This window comes from Salmo salar, chromosome 04, assembly GCF_965601325.2.
Source record: "Salmo salar chromosome 04, fSalSal1, whole genome shotgun sequence".
In the NCBI taxonomy this organism is placed as follows: Eukaryota; Metazoa; Chordata; class Actinopteri; order Salmoniformes; family Salmonidae; genus Salmo; species Salmo salar.
In genome coordinates, this window is record NC_138294.1 from 47,246,802 (window position 1) to 47,261,487 (window position 14,686).

The 14,686-nt window shown below is 43.9% G+C and overlaps 2 protein-coding genes across 3 annotated transcripts in view; one reads left to right on the plus strand and one right to left on the minus strand.

The window, feature by feature from the left end:
* LOC106603108 (serine/threonine-protein kinase PAK 3) overlaps positions 1–6,442 on the plus strand; it is a 59,471-nt gene extending 53,029 nt beyond the window's left edge. For both annotated transcript variants that reach the window (XM_082974477.1, XM_014196337.3), the window contains 7 exons: positions 4,380–4,428; positions 4,596–4,708; positions 5,024–5,141; positions 5,265–5,364; positions 5,503–5,699; positions 5,812–5,949; positions 6,156–6,442. In XM_082974477.1, the coding sequence (XP_082830603.1) occupies positions 4,380–4,428; positions 4,596–4,708; positions 5,024–5,141; positions 5,265–5,364; positions 5,503–5,699; positions 5,812–5,949; positions 6,156–6,245 (805 nt within the window). In that variant the 3' untranslated portion in view covers positions 6,246–6,442. The remainder of the gene's footprint in view (positions 1–4,379; positions 4,429–4,595; positions 4,709–5,023; positions 5,142–5,264; positions 5,365–5,502; positions 5,700–5,811; positions 5,950–6,155) is intronic.
* A 3,323-nt stretch (positions 6,443–9,765) lies between these two features.
* Positions 9,766–14,686, minus strand: part of LOC106603107 (calpain-5) — a 38,572-nt gene continuing 33,651 nt past the window's right edge. The window contains exons 9-12 of the mRNA XM_014196334.3: positions 11,313–11,515; positions 11,064–11,185; positions 10,801–10,937; positions 9,766–10,643 (exon numbers count right to left, since the gene is read on the minus strand). Coding sequence (XP_014051809.3) covers positions 10,461–10,643; positions 10,801–10,937; positions 11,064–11,185; positions 11,313–11,515 — 645 coding nt within the window. The 3' untranslated portion in view covers positions 9,766–10,460. The remainder of the gene's footprint in view (positions 10,644–10,800; positions 10,938–11,063; positions 11,186–11,312; positions 11,516–14,686) is intronic.

The following is a 14,686-nucleotide window of genomic DNA, read 5'->3' on the forward strand; positions in this document are numbered from 1 at the left end:
ACATCCCGAAAAATCGCTCTTCTCACGAAAACGTCTGCAGAATCTGAACGGTTTGGGATGGAAACGAATATAACCTAACCTGAGCTCTCAAGAACCCAATGCCATTGTAACGGTCGTCGTAGTGAATGGACCAAGGCGCAGCGGGTACGTGAATGCTCATGTTTATTTGACAAAATAAACCACGAAAACAATGACCGGACGACAAACAGTCTTGCAGGCAACACACAGCTATGCAACGAACAACCTCACACAATTCCCATGACAAACACATTCCTAATTATAGGACCTTCAATCAGAGGCAACGATAGACAGCTGCCTCCAATTGAAGGCCCCTATCCCAATTACCTAAACACAGATCTAAACACCCTAGAACAGTCATAGAAATATACAAACATAGAACAATGACCAAAACCCCGGAATACATAAATCAAACACCCCTCTACATACACACACCCCGAACCATATAAAACAAATACCCCCTGCCACGTCCTGACCAAACTATAATAACAAATAACCCCTTTACTGGTCAGGACGTGACAGCCATACAGCCATAGGGTTCTCCTTTGAACTGCTAATTATCAATGCAATACAGTTTTGGAAATTTCAGAAATTCTATAGTGAACAAAAACTACATGCAATAATATCAACCATTTTTACTGAGTTACAGTTCATCTAAGGACATCAGACAATTTAAATAAATTCAGTAAGCCCTAATCTATGGATTTCACATGACTGGGAATACAGATATGCATCTGTTGGTCACAGATACCTTTAAAAAAAAGGTATGGGTGTGGATCAGAAAACCAGTCAGCATCAGGTGTGACCACCATTTTCCTCATGCAGCGCGACACATCTCTTTCGCATAGAGTTGATCAGGCTGTCGCCTGTGGAATGTTTTCCCAGTCCTCTTCAATGGCTGTGCAAAGTTGCTGGATATCGGCGGGAACTGGAACCCGCTGTCGTACACGTCTACCCAGTGCTTCTTTCACATGCTTTGCTTGCTGTTTGGGGTTTTAGGCTGGGTTTCTGTACAGCACTTTGAGAATATCAGCTGATGTACAAAGGGCTATATAAAAATAAATTTGATTTGATTTGAACATCCCAAACGTGCTCAGCGGGTGACATGTCTGGTGAGTTTGCAGGCCATGGAAGAACTGGGACATTTTTCAGCTTCCAGGAATTGTGTACAGATCTTTGCGACATGGGGCCGTGCATTATCATGCATAAACATGAGGTGATGGCGGCTGATGAATGGAAAGATAATGGGCCTCAGGATCTTGTCACGGTATCTCTGTGCATTAATTGCCATCGATAAAATGCAATTGTGTTCTTGGTTCGTAGCTTATGCCTGCCCATATCATAACCCCACCGCCACCATGGGGCACTCTGTTCACAACGTTGACATCAGCAAACTACTCGCCAACACAACGCCATTCACATGGTCTGCAGTTGTGAGGCCGGTTGGACATACTGCCAGATTCTCACAAATTACGTTGGAAGAGGCTTATGGTAGAGAAATGAACATTACATTCTCTGTCAACAGCTCTGGTGGACATTAATGCAGTCAGCATGCCAATTGCACACCCCGCCACAACTTGAGACATATGTGGCATTGTGTTGTGTGACAAAACTGCACATTTTGTGGCCTTTTATTGTCCTCAGCACAAGGTGCACCTGTGTAACGATCATGCTGTTGAATCAGCTTCTTGATCTGCTACACCAGTCAGGTGGTTGGATTATCTTGGCAAAGGAAAAATGCTCACTAATAGGGATGTGCACAAAATTTGAGAGAAATTATATTTGTGTGCATACGAAAAATGTCTGGAATATTTTATGAAACATGGAGCCAACAGTTGACATACATATTTCTGTTCAGTAAACTTTCATACCCCCCAAAATGATTTAATAAATACAAAAGATGCACTTCCTGTGAGGCATTTTAGATTCTCACGGAGGTGTTTTGTGTTGCACTTCCCGACCTAATGGAAACTCAGGAGGGAACAAAAGAAAACATCTGCTCGAAGCTGTGTGACACAAAAAAACTCAGTGGAAATCTGTGGTAGAACAGCTAACAGGAAGTGCATCTTTTTTATATGTAAAGTTGATTTTGTATGATAACTTTTGTGTTCAAGTTTAGTGTTCAAGGTTTCCAAAACTGTATCTCAATCAAGGATAAATTGTTTGTCGAGCGTTTCACATTTGACCAAATCACCTCAGCTAATCAAAAGGGATGTGGAAGGACTGAGTCATGAGAAGGGCTAACCTAACCTATGACCTGACCCATCACCTTATGTATTACTGACCCCCAGTTGCAAGAAGCGACATCAAAACAATTATACAACCCAAATAGCTCCTAGCCTCCCACACATCCTTTCTGAAACTAAACAATATAAAAACGAAATATTTGTATTTAACCTTTATTTAACGAGGCGGCCTACCAAAAGGCAAAAGGCCTGCTGCGGGGACGGGGGCCTGGGATTAAAAATTAAACATTTATACAATATAAATATAGGACAAAACACACATCACAACAAGAGAGACAACACAACACTATATACAGAGAGACCTAAGATGACAACATAGCAAGGCAGCAACACATGGCAACACAGCATGATAGCAACACAACATAACAACAACATGGTAGCAACACAAGATAGTAGCAGCACAAAACATGGTACAAACCTTATTGGGCACAGATAACAGCACAAAAGGCAAGAAGGTAGAGACAACAATACATCACACAAAGCAGCCACAACTGTCAGTGTCCATAATTGAGTCTTTGAATGAGGAGATTGAGATAAAACTGTCCAGTTTGAGTGTTTGTTGCTGCTCGTTCCAGTCGTTAGCTGCAGCGAACTGAAAAGACGAGTGACCTAGGGATGTGTGTGCTTTGGGGACCTTTAACAGAATGTGACTGGCAGAACGGGTGTTTTATGTAGAGGATGAGGGGTGCAGTAGATATCTCAGATAGGGGGGAGTGAGGTCTAAGAGGGTTTTATAAATAAGCATCAACCAGTGGGTCTTGCGACGGGTATACAGAGATGACCAGTTTACAGAGGAGCATAGAGTGCAGTGATGTGTCCTATAAGGAGCATTGGTGGCAAATCTGATCGCCGAATGGTAAAGAACATCTAGCCGCTTGAGAGCACCCTTACCTGCCGATCTATAAATTATGTCTCCGTAATCTATCATGGGTAGGATGGTCATCTGAATCATGGTTAGTTTGGCAGCTGGGGTGAAAGAGGAGCTATTACGATAGAGGAAACCAAGTCTAGATTTAACTTCAGCCTGCAGCTTTGGTATGTGCTGAGAGTAGGACAGTGCACTGTCTAGCCATACTTCCAAGTACTTGTATGAGGTGACTATACAAGTATGAGGTAGTAATAACACCTGTGGGAGGAGGGGCATTCTTCTTACCAAACCACATGACCTTTGTTTTGGAGGTGTTCAGAACAAGGTTAAGGGCAGTGAAAGCTTGTTGGACTAAGAAAGCTTTGTTGTAGAGCGTTTAACACAAAATACGGGGAGGGGCTAGCTGAGTATAAGACTGTATCATCTGCATATAAATGAATGAGAGAGCTTCCTACTGCCTGAGCTATGTTGTTGATGTAAATTGAGAAGAGCGTGGGGCCTAGGATTGAGCCTTGGGGTACTCCCTTGGTGACAGGCAGTGACTGAGACAGCAGATTTTCTGACTTTATACACTGCACTCTTTGAAGGAGGTAGTTAGCAAATATAAACAAATGTAAACTTGCAAACCAGGTCTGAAAACATACTGAAATTAAACTGAATTCTAAATAAAAATCCTAAAAATTAATAAAATAAAAAACTAAAATAACCTTGGTCCACACGCACTTCACATGCAACTCAGACCCACCACTCATAGCAGAATGAGCTCTTGACATTATCCAGATATGCAAGTGGTATAATGTGTACATTATATACTGTAGGGACATAACCCCTGCAAGACATTTATAGAAATCACAGAGGAAAGGTCACTTTATTGACAGGTTTATGACTCTTAGTTATTTATTACTGACCCAGAAGCATTAGTGTTGCCTTTTCACTGGCCAATCATCAATGCTGCCCTCTGGTGGTCAAATGAAATGGTACCAGATCATCTATGGAAAAAAGCAATTGAACTGCTTGCATTCAAAGACACTGTGTAATTGTTTTCTTTAAGATTCTTGTGTTAATAAAACAATAAGGAAGTGTCCTCCAGGCTCTGGAGAGTTGCATAACTCTAATATAATGGAGATAGATACCGTGGAGGGACATGTTTTGGAAGGATAGCTTGTGTGCACCATGATCTGTTCTAACTCCTTGCATGAGGACTTGTTTCTATGTGGAACTAATGCGTCGTTCTCTTGTTTCCTCAGGGCATCTGGCACTGTATACACAGCCATTGACATTGCTACTGGCCAGGAGGTAAACTAACTTTACTACCGCAGTCCCTTCAGAAAAACATCCACATCTTACGTGTCTATCTGTCACCCTGATTAGCCATCTCTTCTGGCTAATCACAGTAACTGTGTAATCTGTCGGAAGAGCACCGAAAACACTGTCTAAAGTCTCTGTGGTTGTGCCTCTTTTAGGTGGCCATCAAGCAGATGAATCTCCAGCAGCAGCCCAAGAAGGAGCTCATCATCAATGAGATCCTGGTGATGAGGGAAAACAAAAACCCCAACATAGTCAACTACCTGGACAGGTGACCTTCATAGCCATGGTTACTGATGGGGAAAACAGCCAGTATAGCAGATACTGTAAATATGACCATTGCCACGAGCAACACCGTAGCTATTGAGATGAGCGAGATTCACGACTTCACTCTCACACGGTCACACACATTATCTGCGCACGTGCACGGGTTCGCTTCACGCTGTCAGAGCGTGGTAGCCAGGGCACCAAAACAGAGAAGTTAAGCCTCAAGCTCCAGTGCTCTTAGTTGATGCGGACATTGATCCACTTTGCGGTTTACTTTCTGGATCCTACCTTTAATCTCTCTGTCCTCCTCTGTCTGCAGTTACCTGGTAGGGGATGAGCTGTGGGTGGTGATGGAGTACCTGGCTGGAGGCTCACTGACTGATGTCGTGACTGAGACCTGCATGGACGAGGGCCAGATCGCTGCAGTCTGCAGAGAGGTAAGAGACCAGCCCTCTACTATCAACAAATACCCCCTAGTGCCTTTAGCTGAGCCCCTTCTGACCACTAGCCTAGGCATTTCCTCTGATCCAGATGTGTGTCTGTGTCTCCACTCTCTACAGTGTCTGCAGGCTCTGGACTTCCTGCACTCCAACCAGGTGATTCACAGAGACATCAAGAGTGACAACATCCTGCTGGGCATGGACGGCTCGGTCAAGCTCAGTAAGTCATCTCACTAGTAAGGGACAGGCAGGAGGGACCAGGGTGGAATGATGGTCAATTGGATGTTGGGGTAGAGAGTCCTGTGGGGAGTGGTGGGGTTGAAGAAGCCGTGTCTGACGTGTTTCTCTCTCCCTGCAGCTGACTTCGGGTTCTGTGCCCAGATCACCCCAGAACAGAACAAGCGCAGCACCATGGTGGGCACGCCCTACTGGATGGCACCCGAGGTGGTGACCCGCAAGGCCTACGGGCCCAAGGTGGACATCTGGTCCCTGGGTATCATGGCCATAGAGATGGTGGAGGGAGAACCTCCCTACCTGAATGAGAACCCTCTCAGGGTAAGACACACTATCTATAGTTCACACACATCCAGGGATATACTGGAGCTATTTGATCAGTAAGGGCCAATAACTGATTGGCCCTCTCCACCCCTCTCTCCCATCCCCTCAGGCACTGTACCTTATCGCCACCAACGGGACTCCAGAGCTCCAGAACCCTGAGCGATTGACCTCCGTGTTCAGAGACTTCCTCAACCGTTGCCTGGAGATGGACGTGGACCGCAGAGGCTCAGCCAAGGAGCTCCTCCAGGTACTGACCACCATGTTAACCCCAACCTGACCATACTGACCACTAACATAACCCAAACCTTAACCTAACCACTCTAACATAACCCAAACTCGACCACACTGACCAGTCCACCCCTACATTACTAACATACCGTTCTAACCTTAAATCACGGGCTGTACACGCAGAGCATTCCCCTCATTACAGTTCTTCGCTTGTGTTCTTTGCAGCATTCGTTCCTGAAGTTAGCCAAGCCCCTGTCCAGCCTGAGCCCTCTGATTGTTGCAGCCAAGGAAGCCATCAAGAACAGCAGTCGTTAGGAGGCGCTGTGTGTCCACACACAGAGCTGGACCCTGCTCCATGGGGTTGTGAGACAGGCAGCACAGAGATAGACAGTAACCAACCCTCCTGCTGCCTCATACAGAGGATGGACAGCTGGCCCACATGGCCTCTTAGCGGCCGAAATGCTGCTGCTGAATCACCTTCCTGCCTCCTCTTTAAGTCCGCCAGCATTCTGTACATGTGGAGCAGTCCATCGGTACTGTGTGTGTGTGTGTGTGTGTGTGTGTGTGTGTGTGTGTGTGTGTGTGTGTGTGTGTGTGTGTGTGTGTGTGTGTGTGTGTGTGTGTGTGTGTGTGTGTGTGTGTGTGTGTGTGTGTGTGTGTGTGTGTGTGTGTGTGTGTGTGTGTCCTGTGAGGGGAGTAGATGCTCCTTAACAAAAACAAAAAAAAAGAGAAAATACAAAGAAAAAAACTTGTGCTCCTTTTCAAGAGGGAGAGATCCAGGAAGAGAAGCCGAACGTAACAGCACTGAGAGCTTGTGATTCCTTCCCTTTCTGTCCAGCGATCACCTTGGTTCTCTTTTCTTCTAGGTCTTTCCAATAAGGCCTCTCCTGCATTGAACATTTTACATGCGAGACAGACTCTGGGACTCGGGAACCAACATATGCCTGCATGACTTTGGCTCTGTGTAACCAACTTGCAACCTGCTCATCCTCTGCAGGTGTGTGTGTGTGTGTGTGTGTGTGTGTGTGTGTGTGTGTGTGTGTGTGTGTGTGTGTGTGTGTGTGTGTGTGTGTGTGTGTGTGTGTGTGTGTGTGTGTGTGTGTGTGTGTGTGTGTGTGTGTGTGTGTGTGTGTGTGTGTGTGTGTAAGAAAAAAAAGGAGCGGCTGGAGAGAAGTGGCAACCATCCATCAAAGCCATTTGGCTTACTCCAGGACATAGCTGTAATTCCTTGGATACCCTAAACTTCCTAGATGTTCAGAGATCTCACATAGAGAATGGCTGGGCCAAGGCTGTAGAGGAGGCTGATTCAATCACTGCTGCCTCTCGGATGGGCCACAGTGTGTTCACGTTTCCAAAGTCAAAAGCTTTGAAAACATTTTCCAATTCTTCAAGTTCAAGTATGAAACCCGTGTTATGGGCTTAATACCTGTAGTTAGTTAAAATCGATTTAGTCAATTAATTTATTTGTAATTGTTTGTCCAGAGTCAATTTCCAGTCAGAACGTCTGAGACGCGTGGTCCGTTCGAAAGATTCTGAAGGTGTCACAGTCTATTGCAGGACGCTAGACTGGACAGACTAGACAGGACTGGACAGACTAGACTGGACAGGCTAGACTGGACAGACTAGACAGGACGCTAGACTGTATTACTGTCTATGTGGGGATAGCCTGCCAACAAAAATGAGCTTGAAAATATTTTTGGGGGGTCAATTTGCCAATGTTACCATTTGTTTCACATCAGTGAGCCTTACATTTGCGTGCTTAACCTCTGATCTGTGAATTGACCTAGATGTATCTGAAGCGGAAGCCATTTGTTCAAATGAGCACAATCCCTGAGTTAGTGCACATGTTCATCTGTCTGTCTGTCTGTCTGTCTGTCTGTCTGTCTGTCTGTCTGTCTGTCTGTCTGTCTGTCTGTCTGTCTGTCTGTCTGTTTTTCTGTCTGTTTGTCTGTCTCTCTCTCTCTCTCTCTCTCCTCTCTCTCTCTCTCTCTCTGTCTTTATCCATCCAGAAGGTGTGTATATATCGTTTTTTTTAATGGGATGCCGTTCTTTAGCTTCCTCAGCGTGAGTTTAGACTCATTGCTCCAGTGTCTTGTTGCAGCTAAACTTTCCTAAGTACTGTGTGAGTTTGGATGTATCTGTTTCTATGCGTTTCTGTGAGTTTTGGCTGTGTGGCCGCAGATTGCTGGGTGTTATTTAATCATTTGTCCATGAAAAGGTTTTTGGATTGATGACTGAGTGCCATTCTATAATTGTAACCTGTCTTATCGACCATTGCAAACGAGAGGATCACATTCCCCTTTACTCTGCCATTCCTATCATCCCATAGCAGAGGCTACTGGACAAGTACTCTGAAAAGCTCTCTCTCTACATAAATATAGACTGTTCCTTGGTTCTTAATTCAATAGCTTACTTATAACCATCCCTGTGGCATTCTCTGCCTGGTCCATAGTAGCCACAGCATCCCTTAGGACTGTACTGAAGTCTAGACCTTGTCTTTGTGTTGTGTCTAAACCCTGAGCTCAAACTATATCCCTGGTAGATTGTGTGTGTGTGTGTGTGTGTGTGTGTGTGTGTGTGTGTGTGTGTGTGTGTGTGTGTGTGTGTGTGTGTGTGTGTGTGTGTGTGTGTGTGTGTGTGTGTGTGTGTGTGTGTGTGTGTGTGTGTGTGTGTGTGTGTGTGTGTGTGTGTGTGTGTGTGTGTGTGTGTGTGTGTGTGTGTGTGTGCGTGTGTGTCGCGCATGTGTGTGTGTGCATGTGTGTGTGTGCATGAGTGGCTGTGTGTACACACGTGTGTGTGAGCACGTGTGTGTGTTTGTAAGGGAGAGAGCTACCTCAGCACTAGATACCACTCCTGTTGTCCACCTTAACTCAGACGGTGAGGTGCAGGGTAGCTGCTCACTCGTACCACCACTGTAGGCTATACGTACTGTAGAAGTGCAGGAGAGCCATTGCAAGGAGGACATGGCCGATTTCATGCATGGGAAGCAACACATGTTAATTAATTTTCCAAGTAGGCTAACATTGTTAGGATATGTGTGTATGTATGTAAATAAGATGGAAAAAATGCAATGACAATATTCAGGTTGCTCTATAGTAGGCCTATGTATTTGTAAATGGTTTGCACCCTGAAAATTGAAGAAGAAAGTAAACATTGTCTCTACACTCCTGGATGGAACAATCCTGCTTGGGCTGTGTCAGACAGTACTCCACCTGGACACAGAGCCGTTGGACGCTGTCCCGTCTGTCTCCAGCACGCCCATGGAGCCTGTCTGTCTATCTATCCGGAGCACGACTGCTGAGTGTGCCTGTGGCTGAGAGTATTAAGACTATCTGCCCTGTGAACTTTGGTCTCACCTATGTACCTGAACTATGAGCACAAAGATGAACTCTGGGACAGCTAGCGGCCCCCCGGCCTGCCCCGCCGGCCCGCTCCTCTTCTGCGATCGCTCCTGTACATTCCTCTCTTTTGAATGTGTAAACCTGTACACGTGGTGTGAAAATTCCTCTATAAATGTGTATCAAGAGAATGGAACAAAGACAAAAAAGCGTTTCTTTTTAAATTATTCCTATTATTATTCTACTATTATTATCATCTGGGTTTGTAAACTGCTGATCCATCTGGTAAACCTCAGCAGGCCCCATCTTTGGAAACAGACAGATGAGAAAAAGCGACAGGGGAAAACTAAGGTTTCGGATAAGCTATTTTAAATTGTGGTTAAAGCTATAGACTTTTTTAAATGATGAATTGTGCATGGCTGTGTCTTGAGTGTAAAACAACAAAATACTGCAGTTTGGGAACTGGACTGAAATAAAAAAAAAATATTAAAACATCATTGTAAATTAACATTTTGGTTTGAATAGATTTACTTTTATCTTTTAGTAGGGATTACCTGGCAAATCATTTTGAGCAAGCGAGTACGGTAGTTTAGACACATGCAGTATACCCTTTAGACATTTCAAGTTGCTCAGTGGAAGGATACAAATTGATGACCATAGTCCAAAACTTACACTGTAGATACTGTACATTCAGGTTATCCAAGACTTTACAATATTGTGTAGCAAAAACTGAAACCTTTTGTCTGTTTCTCAACAATATCAAAAGAGGCACATACATTTGTATATGATAACAAACATGTTATTAAAATGTATATGTTGCATCGTTTTGTGTACAGATACAATATGTGTGTCACTTCAATGGGCTATTGTGTTTCATAGTGTATAGTTTAGTATAAAATAATTGCATTTTGTCTTGCTTCATGCTGACTTTTTCACATTCATTCACCTTTCGAAAAGGCATAACTTGTCTCTTTACAAAACACAAAGTCATGCAATAACAGTAAGAAAAAAATGACTCCGGTCCTTAAAAGATTCCGAGCTCACATTCATAGTCATTCTGACAACCAAATGATGTCTTGTAGTGATAAGCTCCTGTCCAAAGTTTCCTTCTTGCATTGTTACCGCAAGGAAGAGGTGACAGAGTGTTGTATACATTGTCAATGTGACCCAGGTAGTAGTCAGCTGATCCAGGTCACATGTCTGTGAGCTCGGTGCAGGTGACGATGCGGAGGGTGATGGAGCCAGGCATCTCGTCGGCCATGGCTCTGCCTCTCTTCCTCAGCTGGAGCCTCTGGGGTTTGGTGGAGTCTTTTAATGAGCCTGTCAGAACCACCTGGCCCAGGAACTGGTCCTTCACAACGTTACTATTCCACACCTGGGGAAGAGGACAAGTAGGGAGGGGTAGACCAGGTAAGACCAAAGCATGAAAAATACACTAACACTAACTAAGGACATCAAATGTACCAATTCGTGAATCACTTCATCTTTCCTTCCCATTGGTATTTATGATATTTGACACCTCTATATCTTACCTCCACAGTGATTGGCTTCCTGGGCTTCTTTCTGTAGAAGATGGCTCTGGTCTCAAACACCGGGTCCAGGGTGTCTGCCTTAACTGTTGACCGGACTGAGCGGCCCTCACAGGACACGATCACATATGGATCTGCACCTGCACAATGACACAGTATGAGCCAGCCATAAGGTCATGCTGAGTAAACTCTTACAATGTCTATTTCTGACGTATGTTTCCCTGTAATGTATAGTATTCATTAGAGGTTGTGGAGCGTTCCCTAACCCCCTGTGCTGTCCTGGTTCTCCAGCCCCTCTGCTGCGTGGATGTAGATCTGGGACACAGCATGGGGGTAGCCAGTGAATGCACTCCAACACCTCATCCTGGGCTTGTGTTCTGTTAGCTCTCTGAGAGACGAAGAGAGATCATCATATACCTTTAAAGTAATGCTAAAAACTGCATGGACAGCATACTAAAGTGTGTCATTACATCTAAATAGGGCTCTTAGCTATGCCACAGGTCTAGTTCCAGTACCTGCATCCTGAGTCTACATCAGTATAAACGCGCAGCATGAACTCTCCCAGAATCTCCGGTTTTAAGGTGGAGGGGATGATGATGTAGCGACCCTTGGGGAGCGTGACCCTCGTGAACACCGTGCGGGCGTTGATGTACTTTGACGTTTGCACGTTCATCTGGGTGATAATGTTATGCATGCGGTACTTTCTGTTCAGTTCCACCTTAAATCAGAAGAAATCATTTCTCACCATGACTGTTCCCCAATGTTTGTTATTTCAGCTTGAACAGATTGAAACTCTAAATCATTGGTAACACTTCATTTTAAGGGGTCCTTATTACAGTGTGCTTACATATGTAATTACACTGTAACAAGTATTGCAGTTAATTATAATAATTCATAGTTACACTGTAGTAACAACATGTATCTGGTGGTAATTGCAGTCTGTGATTACAGGGGTGTAACAACGAATGCTTTTTACCATAGCATCCCAATGCACCATATTTCAGCCTGCACAAACCACATGATAAACAGTATTTTAAATTGTTAAATAATTTAATTGTGCATTTGACAATGGGTCAAGAACACACTTCTCCAGCTTACCAGTGACAATTGAAGGTGAGCATTTGCCCAATGTATGGCATCATGTCAAAATTGTGAACATAGTGCCCCATGGTGACGGTGGGGTTATGGTATGGGCTGGCATAAGCTACGGACAACGAACACAATTGCATTTTATCGATGGCAATTTGAATGCACAAGATCCTGAGGCCCATTCTCGTGCCGTTCATCTGCCACCATCACCTCATGTTTCAGCATGATAATGCACGGCCTCATGTCGCAATGATCTTTACACAATTCCTGGAAGCTGAAAATGTCTCAGTTCTTCCATGGCCTCCATACTCACCAGACATGTCACCCATTGAGCAAGTTTTGGATGCTCTCGATTGACGTGTACGACAGCGTGTTCCAGTTCCGGCCAATATCCAGAAACTTCACACAGGCATTGAAGAGTGGGACAACATTCCACAGGCCACAATCAACAGCCTGATCAACTACAGTATATGTGAAGGAGATGTGTCGCGCTGCATGAAGCAAATGGTGGTCACACCAGATACTGACTGGTTTTCTGATCCATGCACCTATCTTTTTTTAAGGTACTGTACCTGTGACCAACAGATGCATATCTGTATTCCCAGTTATGTGAAATCCATAGATTAGAGCCTAATGAATTTATTTCAATTGACTGATTTCCTTATATGAACTGTAACTCAGTAAAATATTTTTAATTGTTGCATGTTGCATTTATATTATTGTTCAGTGAAGTTACCATGTACCGAATAGACTTTCCATGCAATCTGTAAATTTTTGGGGGATTAGCTAGCACACCACCGAATTGTCTATTCTTGACTAACTAGCTAGCTAACTACCTAAAGCTGGCAAATATACTATGATCACTACTTGCTAGCTAACTAGATAGCTAACATTAGCTGGGCTCGATGGTCTTATCTTCCCTGAACCTTGTCCTCAGGGTAGTCGTACCCTAAGGGTATTACGTGAGACACACCCAGCATGTTAACGTTAGCTTGCTGGCGAACTACTTGTGTCGACACAAGCACTATTATTGCTAGCTAGATAACACAACAACTAGCTAGGTAGCTAACTAGGCCTAACTAGCTACAGTGCCTTCAGAAGGTATTCATACCCCTTGACTTATTCCACATTTTGTTGTGTTACAGCCTGATTTCAAAATGTATTAACCATCTACACACAATACCCCGTAATGACGAAGTAAAAACATGTTTTTAGAATTTTTTGCAAATGTATTGAAAATGAAATACAGAAATATCTCATTTACATAAGTATTCACAGCCTAGTCAATACTTGTAGACACAGCTGTGTTTCTTTCTGGTTAAATCTCTAAGAGCTTTCCACACCTGGATTAATGATTGTTGAGCATTGCTAGACAACCATTTTCAGGTCTTGCCATAGATTTTCAAGTAGTTTTAAGTCAAAACTGTAACTCCGCCACTCAGGAATAGTCACTGTCTTCTTGGTAAGCAACTTGTGTAGATTTGGCCTTGTGTTTTAGGTTATTGTCCTGCTGAAAGGTGAATTCATCTTCCAGAGTCTGGTGGAAAGCAGACTGAACTAGGTTTTCTTCTAGGATTTTGCCTGTGCTTAGCTCCATTCTGTTTCTTTTTTACCCTGAAAAACACTCCCCAGTCCTTAACGAATACAAGCATACTCATAACATGATGCAGCCACCACTATGCTTGAAAATGTGTTTTATTGGATTTGTCCCAAACGTAACACTTTGTATTCAGGACAAAAAGTGAATTGCTTTGCCACATTTTTTGCAGTATTACTTTAGTTCCTTGTTGCTAACAGAATGCATGTTTTTTTTACATTTTATTCTGTACAAGCTTCCTTCTTTTCACTTTGTCATTTAGGTTAGTATTGTGGAGTAACTACAATGTTATTGATCCATCCTCAGTTTTCTCCTATCACAGCCATTAAGCTCTGTAACTGTTTTAAAGTCACCGTTGGCCTGCTAGTGAAATCCCTGAGTGGTTTCCTTCCTCTCCGGCAACTGAGATAGGAAGGACACCTGTATCTTTGTAGTGACTGGGTGTATTGAAGACCATCCAAAGTGTAATTAATAACCTCGCCATGCTCAAAGTGATATTCAATGTTTGCTTAAAATGTTTTACCCATCTACCAATAGTTGCCCTTTGTAAAGCATTGGAAAACCTCCCTGTGGTTGAATCTGTGTTTGAAATTCACTGCTCGACTGAGGAACCTTACAGATAATTGTAGCAAATTTATAAAAATGAAAAAATGAAATATCACATTTACATAAGTATTCAGACCCTTTACTCAGTACTTTGTTGAAGCATCTTTGTCAGTGATTACATCCTTGAGTCTTCTTGGGTATGACGCTACAAGCTTGGAACACCTGTATTTGGGGAGTTTCTCCCATTCTTCTCTGCAGATCCTCTCAAGCTCTGTCAGGTTGGATGGGGAGTGTCACTGCACAGCTATTTTCATGTCTCCCCAGATTGGATTCAGGTCCGGTCTCTGGCTGCGCCACTCAAGGACAATCAGAGACTTGTCCCAAAGCCACTCCTGCGTTGTCTTGTCTGTGTGCTTAGGGTCGTTGTCCTGTTGGAAGGTGAACCTTCGCCCCAGTCTGAGGTCTGTACTTTGCTCCGTTCATCTTTCCCTCGATCATGACTAGTCTCTCCCAGTCCCTGCCGCTGAAAAACATCCCCACAGCATGATGCTGCCACCACCATGCTTCACCGTAGGGATGGTGCCAGGTTTCCTCCAGACGTGACGCTTGGCATTCAGGCCAAATAGTTCAAACTTTGTTTCATCAGACCAGATAATC